Source organism: Megalops cyprinoides, chromosome 25 (assembly GCF_013368585.1).
Source record: "Megalops cyprinoides isolate fMegCyp1 chromosome 25, fMegCyp1.pri, whole genome shotgun sequence".
Classification (NCBI taxonomy): domain Eukaryota; kingdom Metazoa; phylum Chordata; class Actinopteri; order Elopiformes; family Megalopidae; genus Megalops; species Megalops cyprinoides.
In genome coordinates this window covers 12,463,014-12,476,013 of record NC_050607.1, presented here as the reverse complement: position 1 = coordinate 12,476,013, position 13,000 = coordinate 12,463,014, and the positions used below count along the sequence as shown (strand labels likewise).

General features: G+C 41.3%; 1 protein-coding gene across 1 annotated transcript; it reads right to left on the bottom strand.

Moving 5' to 3' along the window:
• Positions 1-5,346: 5,346 nt before the first annotated feature.
• Positions 5,347-8,880, bottom strand: rergla (RERG/RAS-like a). Its single transcript, XM_036519716.1, has 5 exons — positions 8,400-8,880; positions 8,222-8,278; positions 7,437-7,510; positions 6,716-6,864; positions 5,347-6,094 (listed from the first exon to the last, which is right to left on the bottom strand). The coding sequence occupies exons 1-5, from the start codon at positions 8,449-8,451 to the stop codon at positions 5,812-5,814; spliced, it is 615 nt and encodes a 204-aa protein (XP_036375609.1). The 5' UTR covers positions 8,452-8,880; the 3' UTR covers positions 5,347-5,811.
• Between the last annotated feature and the right edge of the window lie 4,120 nt (positions 8,881-13,000).

Below are 13,000 nucleotides of genomic sequence, written 5' to 3'. Positions count from 1 at the left end.
TGTTGCGATGATATCATCAGCAAAGCTCCACTTACCCCAGAATTCCTTTTTTCAGAGGTGTGATAATTACAACCATATCTCCTCTTTTAAGTTCTGCTTCTGTTACCTGCAAACAATGTTTAACTCACTTTTTAAATGTTTGATTGTAGGAAGCAAGAGTTGAGTGCAGTAAAGCTATATTATTGTTGTGTCCTATAAAATGCAGTGAAAGAATACACTGTAATATAAATATACAGTACCAGTCAAGTTTGGACACACTTCTCTTTATTTTTACTATTTTCCAAATTGTAGAATAATAGTTAAGTAATCAAAACTATTAAATATTTTTTAAAATTACATTTTTTGGAAAGAAGTTCATACATATGCATCAACTTCAATAGTCTTTAAATGCATGTTTTCCATTATCTTAATCAGGTGTGTCCAAACTTTTTATTGGTACTGTATAATCTCTTTCTCTCACACACACACAGACACACACACACTGAAATGCATAGACAACAAGACACAATCTGGGTCTTTGAAGTGTCTTTGGCGCTAGCGGCCTTCCTCCTTTGTTCTGTACTAGCTTTTGCAATTATTCTGCAGAAGACATCTGCCCAGCAGAAAGAAGGGAGCACTCTCTAATGAATGTGACCATTTTAACACTTCTGTGTCATAAAGATTAATGGCAGCATCGCTCATAACTAATGACAGTAGAAGCAGGCACAGAACACAGTGCACGTCCAGCCCGCTTGCCATAATAAATCCCACATGTTCTGTGTTTGTACCTCTTCATCAAACAGATTTCAGGTTTCTGGGGCTGCATGGCACTCCTGACCCCAGTCTGAGGCCAGTCAAACTTTGTTATGTCTGTACATGCAGCAACCTCAATAAACAAGTGAGTAATATTCACATTGTAGTCAGTGGAAATACAGCACCGTGTATATTTTCATAGTTTGCCCTCCTGCATCTATCTATAACTGACTTTTCATCGGTAATGCCAATGTATCAGTGAGTTTAGATATTGTATATTATTGTTGATTGATTGGTATGTCATTTACCGCCAGTTCCTCACCAGCATCATTATTGGCTACGTGCTACAAGTGGTCTTGAGAGTAGATTAAGTCAATGTTCTTTAGCTTATCAGTTGGCAAAAGCTCTGTTTTACTCTACTGCCTGATTGCTTAATGGCTTGATGAATGTTTGAATTAAATGTACATCCTGGCATGACATTTTCTTGAAGTTCATCTCTGTGTTAAACAAAATACCAATAAATGTCCAATATAAGGCTCAGTAACAACAATCTAAATCACTTGCAGAATGTAACTTTTATATAGCTTAAAATATTGTGTAATCATTGTGCCTGTGGCTGAGTCTTTTAAAAAATCTTACTAATGCATGTTTCTCTCGAGTTATACTGACTTTGAATGCTGGTGCTAATTCTTTTTAGATGGTTTTAACCTCTACATGAAATCAGAGACCATTCTGAATGGACGCAAAGGAATGCATACATTGATTAACTGAGCACATCTGTTTACATTTCTACTGGCCATTTCATTTATTTAAATTTGGCAGTAAACTTAAGTAACAAGAGTGAGTGTGCCCCTCTAAACTTGCCAGCAAGAGTTAGGAACAGTAAATTGAACATTTGCTTCTACTTAAAATCAATAGACGGTAAAGGTATGTGTATATAAGGTAATGTGTATCATGGGAGTTAATGTCATTGCAAAACGACAGGTCCTTCTTAGCGTCTGTTGTGCAGTACCACACTTGGGCAATGGACCTACTAGGTAAGAGACAAAATCCACAGTACCCTGGTGCATGAGGGAGGGAAAGGGACTTTCAGGAATTGCACAATGACAGTGTTGCTGTTCTGAGGTTAATCCTCTAGGTGAGGAGAGCAGGTGGCCACATTATTGGCCCGGGTCTGGTCTCCTCGTGAAGATGCAGCCCCTGGGTTGCCCAGAGCACGGTGAGAGCTGAGAGGAGTCAGCATCTAGCCCTGCTGAATATCTGCACTTCACAGTCTTTTGTTTGTTTGCATTTCAGTGACACCTCTCCGCCGTGCTTGAACAATGCTCCCCTTGGCCAGGTGTTTTTCAGCGCCTTCTGGGGAGATCAGCTATAAATAGAGCGTGATAAACGGCATTATTCATACTGTGTCATGTCGAGATTTAAAGCCTGTGGGGCTGCTAACGAGGGATGGGTGTGCCAGTCGGGCAGAACAGAGCACCCTCAGTTTTGCATGCCGCTGTTTTGATGTCCACTCTGAGCAACACTCCTGTGACTTGGAAACCACAGGAAAGGTGTTGAAAATACCCATCAGTGAGCTATTTTAAGCTCAGCATGAGAAACCATGAAATACAAGCCTTCATTTGCAGTCTGCCACAGAGGTATTTTTTTTATCATTGGGAAGTCTTTGTTAGTGCTGAGAAGGCTTTTGCTAATGAAAAAACAAGCTTGACACTGTGTTTGTTATTACCAAGGAGACCAGTTTCCTACCATAATCCCATTGAGATCTCACCATCTTTCACTTAGGGTGCTGTTTAGAAAGAGGCCTCATTTCGATCCCCTTGTCACATGTTCAGCACTGCAGCCGTGACTTTTAGGCTAGCTTCAGACATCCTAACTAATATGTCAGAGAAGTGATGGAAATCTGTTTCTTTAAAAAACATCCACAGTAGAGTAGACTGACAGGAATACATTTTGATATGTTTCTTAAACTATTAGTTTCCTTTGCAAGAAAAAAAATCACTACATAATTCAACTTTCAAATTTAATGCAAAAAATGGTAAATTAAATATTCAGATCATACAAGATAAATAAAATATGTTGTATGCACCACAAGCACAGTGAAGGTATGCAAACACAGTTGAGTCATCTTTCAGTCATCAGCAAACACCATGGGGTGTACTATGTTTACAGATTTAGGGCAACGCTGCTTTCACCTGTGACAGACCAACACAAGTTATGCTGACAGTGGTGTTCCCCTCAGTACAAAACATGCTGACAACACCCCCATCTCTGGTCCAGGTGAGTTTCTTATCTCCTGCAGCATACAGTACATCAGAAGCTGATTTCTCCCCGCAGATGGAGAGATTTGGCTGGCATGTCCCATTCAGACATAGAGGCTGGAACGGCGCCAGGCCCCAGAGCGTGGCCAACAGCAGCGGAGCCGGGCCAGTCTCCCTCCTCTCCCACCTCCCTCATGGCTGCTCTGAACCGGACCACCGCCGGCCCAATGGACCCGCAGCACTGTGACAGCTTTGTTTTGCTTCGCCCGGCTTCTGCCAAAAAATGAGGTAAACACCGCATCGTATTCCAGTGAAAGAAGTTCTCTCTTGTTACTGGACCAGAGGGGAGGTAGGGTGGCAGGAGGGGATTAATGCCGGGCTGTGGGGGGAAAAAAAAAGTTTTCGCTATTAATGTAATAAGACAAAGTTGTGAGAGCTGGATTTTTCAGCGGAAACATTTGATTGGGGGAAGGTAGCTTTGAAGGAATTTCTTGAAACGGTTCCTACATGTAATCCCTGCTCAGCAAAACAGTGCTGCAGGGTTGCATGCGGTTTTAATTTAATTTAATTTTTAATTTTTGCACCTGAAATTTTACTTGCACATATGGACGGATGCACACACAATGTTTTATAGTTAAAGTGTGCTGCAGTGATGATGTGTATGATATGATAGTGATGTCCGGTTTTAGTGGAGCTTCATGTCAGATATTTGTGGGCATTCCTGTGCAAAAGGCTTATGGATAGCTGGAAGGTTCATATACTCTTAGTGAGAGAGACATCCACAGCACTGCGTTTGAATAAATGGGCACTCAAGAGGATACTCAGCATACATACACACATACCATCATAGAGCTGTGGTGTGTATGTTCAGATAAAATGGTATTTGGCCCTGAAGTATACATGTGTATGGAGCCACTATGTCCTCTGATGAAGGCAAGATTTTGTGAATGAACTGCAGAGCTGATAACCTTTGACCCCTCACTAGAGATCTACCCATCCTCTCTGCACCCCTGTGTGGTCACTGTCCCTCTACACTTGGTCAGTAGGATGAATGAAGACATTTTTACTCTTGGCCAACATGGATCTGTGTACCTGTGTACTGTGAACCAAATACGACACCCTTTACTATGACCATCATGACCCAACCCATCTCAGATGCCATTATGTCATTACTTATTAAGAGTGGATATTTAGTTGTATGGTGTACACTACACAGACAGATTTTAAAATGAAACTCCTTTCCAGATGTACATTTGATCTGATGAATTTGCATGTGTACAGTTTACACTTTATGCCCTGTGGACTTCTGGGTTCCATCAGTATGCATTACTTCCATTCACATTCACACCCAATGTGTCTGTGTGATGGGCTTGCTGGAGGTTGTAAATAACATTATCATTAAAGCAGTTTAAAGGCTAGGTGACTTATATAATATATATATTCTGCATTCAATGGATAAACTAATATTTTGCTTGTGTTAGAATTTCAAGTCAGATGTAATTCTAGAATGTCGTAGTTGCTGCCCAGAAAGGAATGACAGTTCTGGAGTGGTTATCAGCAGTTTGGCTTTTACAGTTTGGGGACATTAAAGGCATATCTCTATTACATTGTCTTTGAGGTTGCTCTTTACCTCTCCCTCCTGTCTCTTGCGTTTTCTCCCCTCCTTCCACATGCTCTCCACTGCATAGGTTTTGACCTAGCTGGTCTTCCAGTCAGGTCAGCAGTCTTTAACCAAGTGGATTCCAATGCCAAGGCATGGCATAGCCATTTAACTCATTTTTTTATGACTGCAGCGTGTAGAAATGCAACAAATAAGTTATCTGAAACATTCCTTTCGCATGGGAGTTGTCTGTTCCTCTTTAAATACCTTTTGCCAAATCAGGACATACTATGGGATTTGCACGTATACAATGAAGTGGTATGTACACAGAGCTCTGATCTAAGTGTACATTTTATGGCTGTATGCCATATGCATGGTAGGAGGTACTGGAGATATAGGTTACATCTTCAAGTCATAAAAAACACAGCAACACATCTTGAAGGTTGAGTCCAAGAGCATACTCTTTGTTGTTGCCAGTTGGCGAGATACATCACAACACATTCATTCAGCTAGATGGAAACAAAAAACATTTGACATATTAGTAGATTGTCACCTTTGAAATACAGCATATATATACACACAGTCTTCTTCTGCAACTGCATTACAATGAAGCAATTTCATTAGCTTGATAAGAGAAAAGGTTCATGTTCAGACTTGTTCATCTTAATGTTCTCTCATGTTTAAATTTCTTCTAATCATTTCTCTATTGTTTTAAACCTCATGGCCTGAGGGTGTCTGTTTTTTTTTTTTTCCTCAAATTACATTTCGTACCTGTTGAGTATTTCTGCTGAAACTCAAATCATTCACTTACGCAATAGATAACACACTAAAATACAAGGCCATTCATAAGACGTTAAAATACAAGGTCATTCATACGAAGTTATAATACAAGATCGGTCTTATTCAACAAGTGCTATACTGTTACCATTAATGCAGTACCTTACTATCTTACTATATATTGTACCATACTATACAGTACCATACTTTGAACTGACAGAAAGTATATATGGTGCATTAATGCGATACTTTTGTTACTTTATTCAACATTATTTTTGTTGTGGTATGTTCTGGGAGATCATGCGTCACAAAGCAACGTGCTTCCTGCAAGAACAACTTGAAGGCAAGGTAACCACAAGGTTACATTCAGTCTGTGCAAGTTCATACATATGCTTTGATGTTGCCAAAATCGGTAACATGCTGGGCTACACAGGTGTGGGCCTACACGGACTTCCTCCTTTTCCCAAAGACATTGTTGATCAGCTTGGCCATGGACTTGGACCCGCTTGGCCTCCGTCGGTCCTTGGTCTTGCCGTTGAGGCTGGCATTGCGGACGACCTTGGAGAACATGAGCGCCACCTCCTGGTAGTGCTCGGCGGCGGACAGCTCGTAGAACTGGCACTTGCTCTCAGCCGCCAGCCGCTGGCCCTCCTCCCTGCTGACCTCCCTCATGTGGCACAGGTCCTGCTTGTTCCCCACCAGAAACACCACCGAGTCCCCATCCCTGCAGTCACATAGGAGAGGAGATTAGATCATTGTATGATTCGATTAGAAGAGGACTAGTCAAATAGGTTACATTTTGCCATGTTTTCCATTTACACAGCTGGATATTCACTGAGGTTGTGTACCTTGTTCAAGTGCAAAATGGCAGTGCATCCACCTGAGAATAAAACCTGTAACCTTCTGGTTAAACGTGCAACTGCTTTACCTCTGATATCACTGAAATGTATGAGGTAATCCTAAACTGAGGCACAGACAAGAAACACCTTTGACCTGAAGCCTCCTCCAATCCTCTGTTAAGAGAAGCACGTCTCCCACAAGCCATAATGAGAAGACATACATGTGGACGCCCAGGTTCACTGAAGACAGCATTACAGAGCTATTTGGAGCTACTGGCATGAAAATCACTGAGCAATTTTGGGCTCCTATTCAAAAACAACCCACTCTGTCCTCGCTGTCTATTTGGAAACACATGGAAGATTTGACACTCTTTAGGAGAAAACTCCTACGCCTCCTACAGTGTTTCAAGCTGTGAACATGGAGTTAGAAAAAGCATTTGGGCTGATAAGCGTGTGGCGTGTCTTGGGAGGGAGCAGCGGTTTGCTGTAATATTTTGAGCAATCACCTTTTGGCAACTCCTAGGTGCAGCTCCCGGATGAGGTGCACAATGGCTTTTGCGGTGAGGAAAGATGACCTGTCGCTGATGTCATAGACCACCACAAAGCCATCTGCCCAGTGTATCTGGTCATTCAGAGAGGACTTCCCGTCACATGGCTGGGCAGAAAATTACAAAAGATGATTAATTCTAATAGAACAATGAAATGCATCTCAGTCCCAAAGGCAATGCCTCACTTTATCCCACACACAATATCACTGCCTGTACCAAGCCATGCTTTTCCCCCAACCAAGCACCCCCAGGGCACACAAGTTCTCACATGGCAGAAATAACGCAGCAATATTAACCTACAGCTTGGCTGCAACATTACATCAACATTCTGAGAACACTGTGCGTTTGCTGGCACGGCATCCACTCGCATTCGAGATTATGTAACAGCACTGTAATGGTGCAGCAGGGGGTAGCTGTTCCCCAGACAGATTGAACCTGCTGTCTGCTGTATACCACTAAATTGTCTGAAGGTCATCAACATTTTTGGTGGGGGGTGGAGTAGGAGGGGGGTTGACTTTGACAAATATCTGAACATCTGAGATGGCTAAATGCAACAAACAAGCATTACGTTGGTGACAGCAATTACACAATCCATCCATTCCTATCTGTCCCTAAAGGTATTCCTATCGCATCATTATAATCATCATCATCACCGTTTTTTTTTTCTTTTGATCTTTACCTGTGAGCAGGGATCATACAGCTCGATATTCAGCTGCCTTCCATCAATAGACAGCCGTTTTCTGTATATGCACTCTGTGAAAGAGAACAGATAGCAATGATTAGGCAAATTTCAACTTTATCCTTCTGCCCAGCGCCTTCGCTTCTTGCCGCTATCTCCCATCGGCATGCTTTAGATTCTAAAGCAAGCATTCGCAGGCCATTGCATGTAATTGTGGCTCAAGGTTCTAAAGTTCTAAAGTTTGGAACCTTGAGCCACAATTAGATTCAATGGCCTGCGAATGTTTGCGGTAGGAAATTCTCGTGAAACTCGATAACGCCAAATGAAATGCGACACCGCACCACCATCACTCACGTCAATAAGACGACGAAATACACATCTTAAGATTCCACTGCCATGAACACGTAATGATACTTGCTCACAACTTTGGCAAACATATAGCTAGACCCTGACACTTATTTTAAACATTATTCAAATCTTTATCAATGAAAGTAGCCTACTCATACCCTAACTTATACAAGTATTAGTCTATACGCTGTTAATTTGCTAGTAATTAATAATTAATCAATCGTTGCATAACCTCCGCGGACCAAGTTCCAAAAGAATTCCATAAATTAACTCACACACGATTTGAACAGTCGACTCCGTGTTAGGTGCGGTGTGCGTTCAACTGTAACTTGGCAATGCCGTTGGGACGCATTTCGACTGAGTTCATACATTGAGTTTGTATTGGCTTGAAAACTAACAGACGGATTTTGGCAATTTGAGCACGTTTCGCAATTTACCTGAAGATGATGCATATTCCCCAATAAAGCGCCTTGTAAGGAATCGCACGATGAGGGCTGTGTTGGAGGGAACGCAGAAATATTTATTTTAGATTACATATATATGTCTCGATCAAATTGTACATGCTGTTATAGCTGTATTTCAAGAGAATGTGAGATAATCTTATCACATATTTACCTGATTTTCCGACCCCTTCACTCCCCAGCACTGCAAGTTTTATGTCGTTCATCCTCGCAGGTTTTCCAGTGACCGCACCAGTTAAGGTAAAATCCCTTCTTGTCTTTCTTACGTTTCAACAACAAAAAATCTTTTTAACGGCTGTATTTCGTTCAGTCTATCTTGCAACAAATCTGTTTAGGAAGAAAAGGCAGAGATTAACGGTGTTCTGCTGATGATGCATGCCTGTTTTGTCGCGTCCGTGTGCAACGGGCTGCTGCCAGTAAAACCTCGCAGGGAAAAGCGCAGTTGCATATCTGTGGGCTGTGTTATGGACCGGCGCCACTTGTGAACGGCTGGCTCATGGCGTCACAATGACGAACATGTCTGGTCAGGTGAAGAGACCGCATGCATCACTATCTCTTGAAGATGAGAAAGTGTTCTATTTTCATCGATATGCGGAGTGGCGGCCAGCCTCCGTGTCTTAAGTAGCTACCGTTTCTTTTCGTGGCTCTTAATACGCCTTCTTAATACCCTTACCCCAGACTAATAAGGCTGTTTGTATTTTTACAGCGTAATTAGCGTAATTGGCCGTTGTTAACATTGTGTGACTTCATAATCTAAAACTTAAAACGTTATTTTGAGTGGTTCGCTACATCACTTCAAACATCTGTAAACATACAGTAACGATGCACTTATTTATAACACTGACTGCCCATCATGCCATCAGTATGAAGTGCACTGGTTTTTCACTACAGTCTGTATTTTCTTATATAAAAATACATGCTAACCTGGCCACAGTCTGAATGCAAATTGCGCGTGCTGCCGTCTCTTAAAATGTATTCCAGAATAGTGGTTTAGTGCATCTGCCTAGCAGCCCTGGAATGAGGGATTCCAATGCTAATGGGTATAATGATCTAAGGGAATGTATGGAGTGGTACACGGTGTGCTTGGTGTGCTCAACCAAATGCTATTCTTGGTTTTCTTTTTGAAATAATGACTCCCTGCCTTTTCAAATAGAATTTTTTTTTTTGTTGTTGCTGCTGTTGTTATTTTGGTTCAGGTTGAGTCATACATTCAAAGGTAATTGCACAGTTCAGGTGTCCTTTAACCCTTTGTTTATGTAAGGTGTTTCAGTTTTAAATGTACCTATTTATCAAGACACCAACTTTCAAGACAACAACTTTTCATAAATATGTGCAGGATTAAAATGAAGTTAATCATTTTTAGTTTTCAGGTAAGTTTCTCTATATTGTTAGTAGTATTGGAAAAATGTTTTTGTGAGCATAAAAATGCTTTTTTTAACAATTAACTGACCTTTTACCTGAACTGTTGTTGTTTTAAATGAAGCATATTAACAGACAGCTATAAATACAGAGAATCTGATAAATCCCCGGCGCTCCTTAAAAGAGCTTCAGGACACAACATTGTTTTATAAATCTGAGTGTTACATAACTGAACGTTTACACCTTTTGCCCAGCTGTGAATACAAGTGATTCAGGAACATCTGATCTGGGATGATTCCGCTCTAATCAAGTGAGAGGCTTTTGAAAATGTGACAGCTTTATGGTGGGATTAAGGGTAAACCTAGTTTCCTCCACTTAAATCCTTAAAAGTCAACCTCCTGGGACACTGCATTGTGAATTGTGGAGCTTTCTCCTTTCTCTCTCGGACACCTGCTGTGTGCTGTGCGTGTTTTGGCGAAGACTGTGTAAGTTGCCAGCGAACATTTTCTCCATCGTGTCAATCAGCGTGGTTTATCTGAAAAGTACAGCTAAGTCTCCCCCCCGCAACTGTTTATGTGAACTTGGTTCATGGACATTGACCTGGAAAACACTGGATGTCTGAAAAGCAAGTGCACAAATGCATTTATCTACAGTATTTGTTGCTTTGAAAGGACAGTGTTGCTGTTTCCAAGGAATGATAATCGGGGAATAAGGCTAACCATTATTGATTTATTTTCTAAAACAGATTTTTGCCTTTAAACATGTCAATAATATGTCACTGGTGCTTAACCCTGTCAGGTCCAAGTTATTGGGTATAGCACAGGTCAAATAAATACATAATGAAATACCTGTAAGACAGGAAAATGTGTATGTGTGACATTTCATGCACTTTCCTGGAGAATGTTTCATGTGTGTATTAGGCGGAGGTCTCTGTGATAAAGGCTTGTATACAACTCTACACCCACAGGAAATTAGAGGAGTGGACAATATCACTACTGAGCATTATGACGATGGGCACACCCTGAAATCACTCTTGGGGTCACCCAGACCTACAACTTGTTTGCTTTTAGCAGAGTCCAAAATCTCCACTAATCATTCCTAGTGTGGATTCATTCCTTGTGCTTCTTTGGCCATCTTCCTTACAATCTAAATAGATGCCATCATTGGAAAATGAGAAGGCACCATAAGCATGTTACATATTTCCTGTAATGCTGGAGAAGAACCCCCATACACTTGAAAAGGTAATCATAGGCCCCTTGACTTGGAATCAGAGCATACAGATCTGCTGCAGTGCATTTGACAATGAAAAACAAAGGCCCCCTTCTCTCCGCGGTTGCCCCAGCTTCGCATGTGTAGAGGTTACAGGGCAGCCGTAGCCCGTCCTCCAGGGTTTCAAACACAGCGTGCTTCCCATCAGAGGGTTTAGGCTGTGAGGCGTCATCTGGTGTCCACACGCGCATGACAGGCCGGGGTAGCCACCAACAGTCTAGTTTATCCAATGCACCTCAGCCAACTTCCCTGCTGTGAGGAATGGTATTAATCTATGACATACAAGCAGCTGAAAGTTTAATGATGAGCTTATGAAATCATTTGTAGTGCTCCCACTGTTTTTTTTTTTTTTTTTTTTACAGTTAAATTTGCCTTTGGCTGTTTAAAAAACAAAGGATCGTGGTTGCGAAGGTTATGTTGATGCTTTCAGATTTGAGTCACCTTTGGGTGTTTAACAGACAGCTGCAGGTGCACATTTACTGATGAAACAAAATTTGGCTCTGTCTATCTCATCTATATCGCATTTCCTTATCCCTACCAGGCTCTGTTTTTAAAGCACAGCTGAAACCATTATTAAGAATGATGGTACATGAGACAGCTGGGATGGTTATTCCTCTGAGAATGTTTCTCATTTTAATCTACACAGACTGCAATATTCTGAGTGCTGGTAGCAATAAAATGGGAAGAATCACACAGAGCACAGAGAAGAATAGACTCTATGGAGAAGGACAGTGGGCTTTCATCTCTGCTGAAATTACATAAATAAATTGTTTTTTACTTAAAAAAGAATCAATTTCATTGCCTGGCATGAAGTCTGTGTTAATGCAGGGACAGTATTGATTTATTATAGTTTCAGATCACAGGTGAGTGGGTCATTATTATGGTTGTCTTGGCACTCTGTTTCACTTTTCCCTTTGCTGAAGGCTGCTCATGAAGGCTCCATGCTTATTTCTGAGGCTCAGTGTACACAGAAGTCTAAAGCTGATATCAAAAGCAGAGCCAAATAAAAGACAAGTAACACGCACTGCTCATTTCTCTATTGAGAGGAGAGAATTTGTTCAGTGATGAGACAGTGATGGGGGCTTCGGACAGACAGTAATAGCAACTCTTCTGAGCGCAGACTGAACCCTACAGCACGGCTTCAGTCCTGGCCATGTCGTCTGCTGACATTGACTGGAAGCCCACAGTGGCTGAACAAACTGGCTTCATTCCATATGGGATATAGTGGTGTATAGGCTGGCCAGGGGCTTATCTGCCCTCTCGCCCATAAGCGACCCCGGATTGGGCACCCATGTGCCGCCTGCATGTAGTCTTCCAAAGTGAACTGGGAAAGCTTGGCATGGGGATGGTGGTGTGCAGAGAAGTGGTGTGTATCTGTGTTTTGGATAAGGGCATGTATTTGTAACGTCTGGGATTTTCAGTGAGGGTTGCAGCTGTTGGGAGAAAATGGAAGAAGGCATTGGGCAATCTGAAAAAAAGTTTTGAGAAAACTTTGGAATGACCAGTCCTTTTAGATCCTAGCCTATAGAGGGTTAATTTGTATGGGCAACATCTTGAAAGGAAGTACAAGATGGATGACGCATGAAGAAAAAAATGGGAGCATTACTAATATCTAATAATATGAATTACAAAGGTGTGAAATCTCACTTCCAACAGATATCTAAGTCTAAGTAAATATGTCTGCTGCTAAATTCAATAGAGTTGAAGTGAAGCAAAACTGGGTCAGACATTTATTGGACAAGCAACAAGCATCAAATGGTAACACTCATCCAATGAATACATTCTCAAGGGCTGCAGTCCATAGCAACAGAATAATTTGCATGGGTAGATCTGAATTTTTAATAAATGTTCAGAGGGTAAACCTCATTTATATCAGTATGTTTATCAGTATATTATCACATTGAAGTGAATGATCTTACAAGTGCTTCCCACATCCATCTGGACGGATTTTAGAGTCATAAAAATTACTGTTGGAATTGGAATACTGTTGCATTTGTGCAGTACATTTTCTTACTTTCTGCGTGGTAATAACTGATAAATATTACTTATTTAATCAATGTTTTGTTTAACATTTGCTGTTTCAATTCGGGTTTACCACATCTAATTTTCTCAATGCCTTGGATATTG

Bases quoted from the DNA above. Each gene is read 5' to 3' on its own strand.
- rergla (XM_036519716.1), bottom strand. From the start codon at position 8,451: ATGAACGACATAAAACTTGCAGTGCTGGGGAGTGAAGGGGTCGGAAAA. The intron at 6,865-7,436 runs GTAAAGATCAAA...TTTTCTGCCCAG, and splicing joins TGTATGATCCCTGCTCACAG to CCATGTGACGGGAAGTCCTC. The intron at 6,095-6,715 runs GTGATTGCTCAA...ATGTGACTGCAG, and splicing joins CACCTAGGAGTTGCCAAAAG to GGATGGGGACTCGGTGGTGT.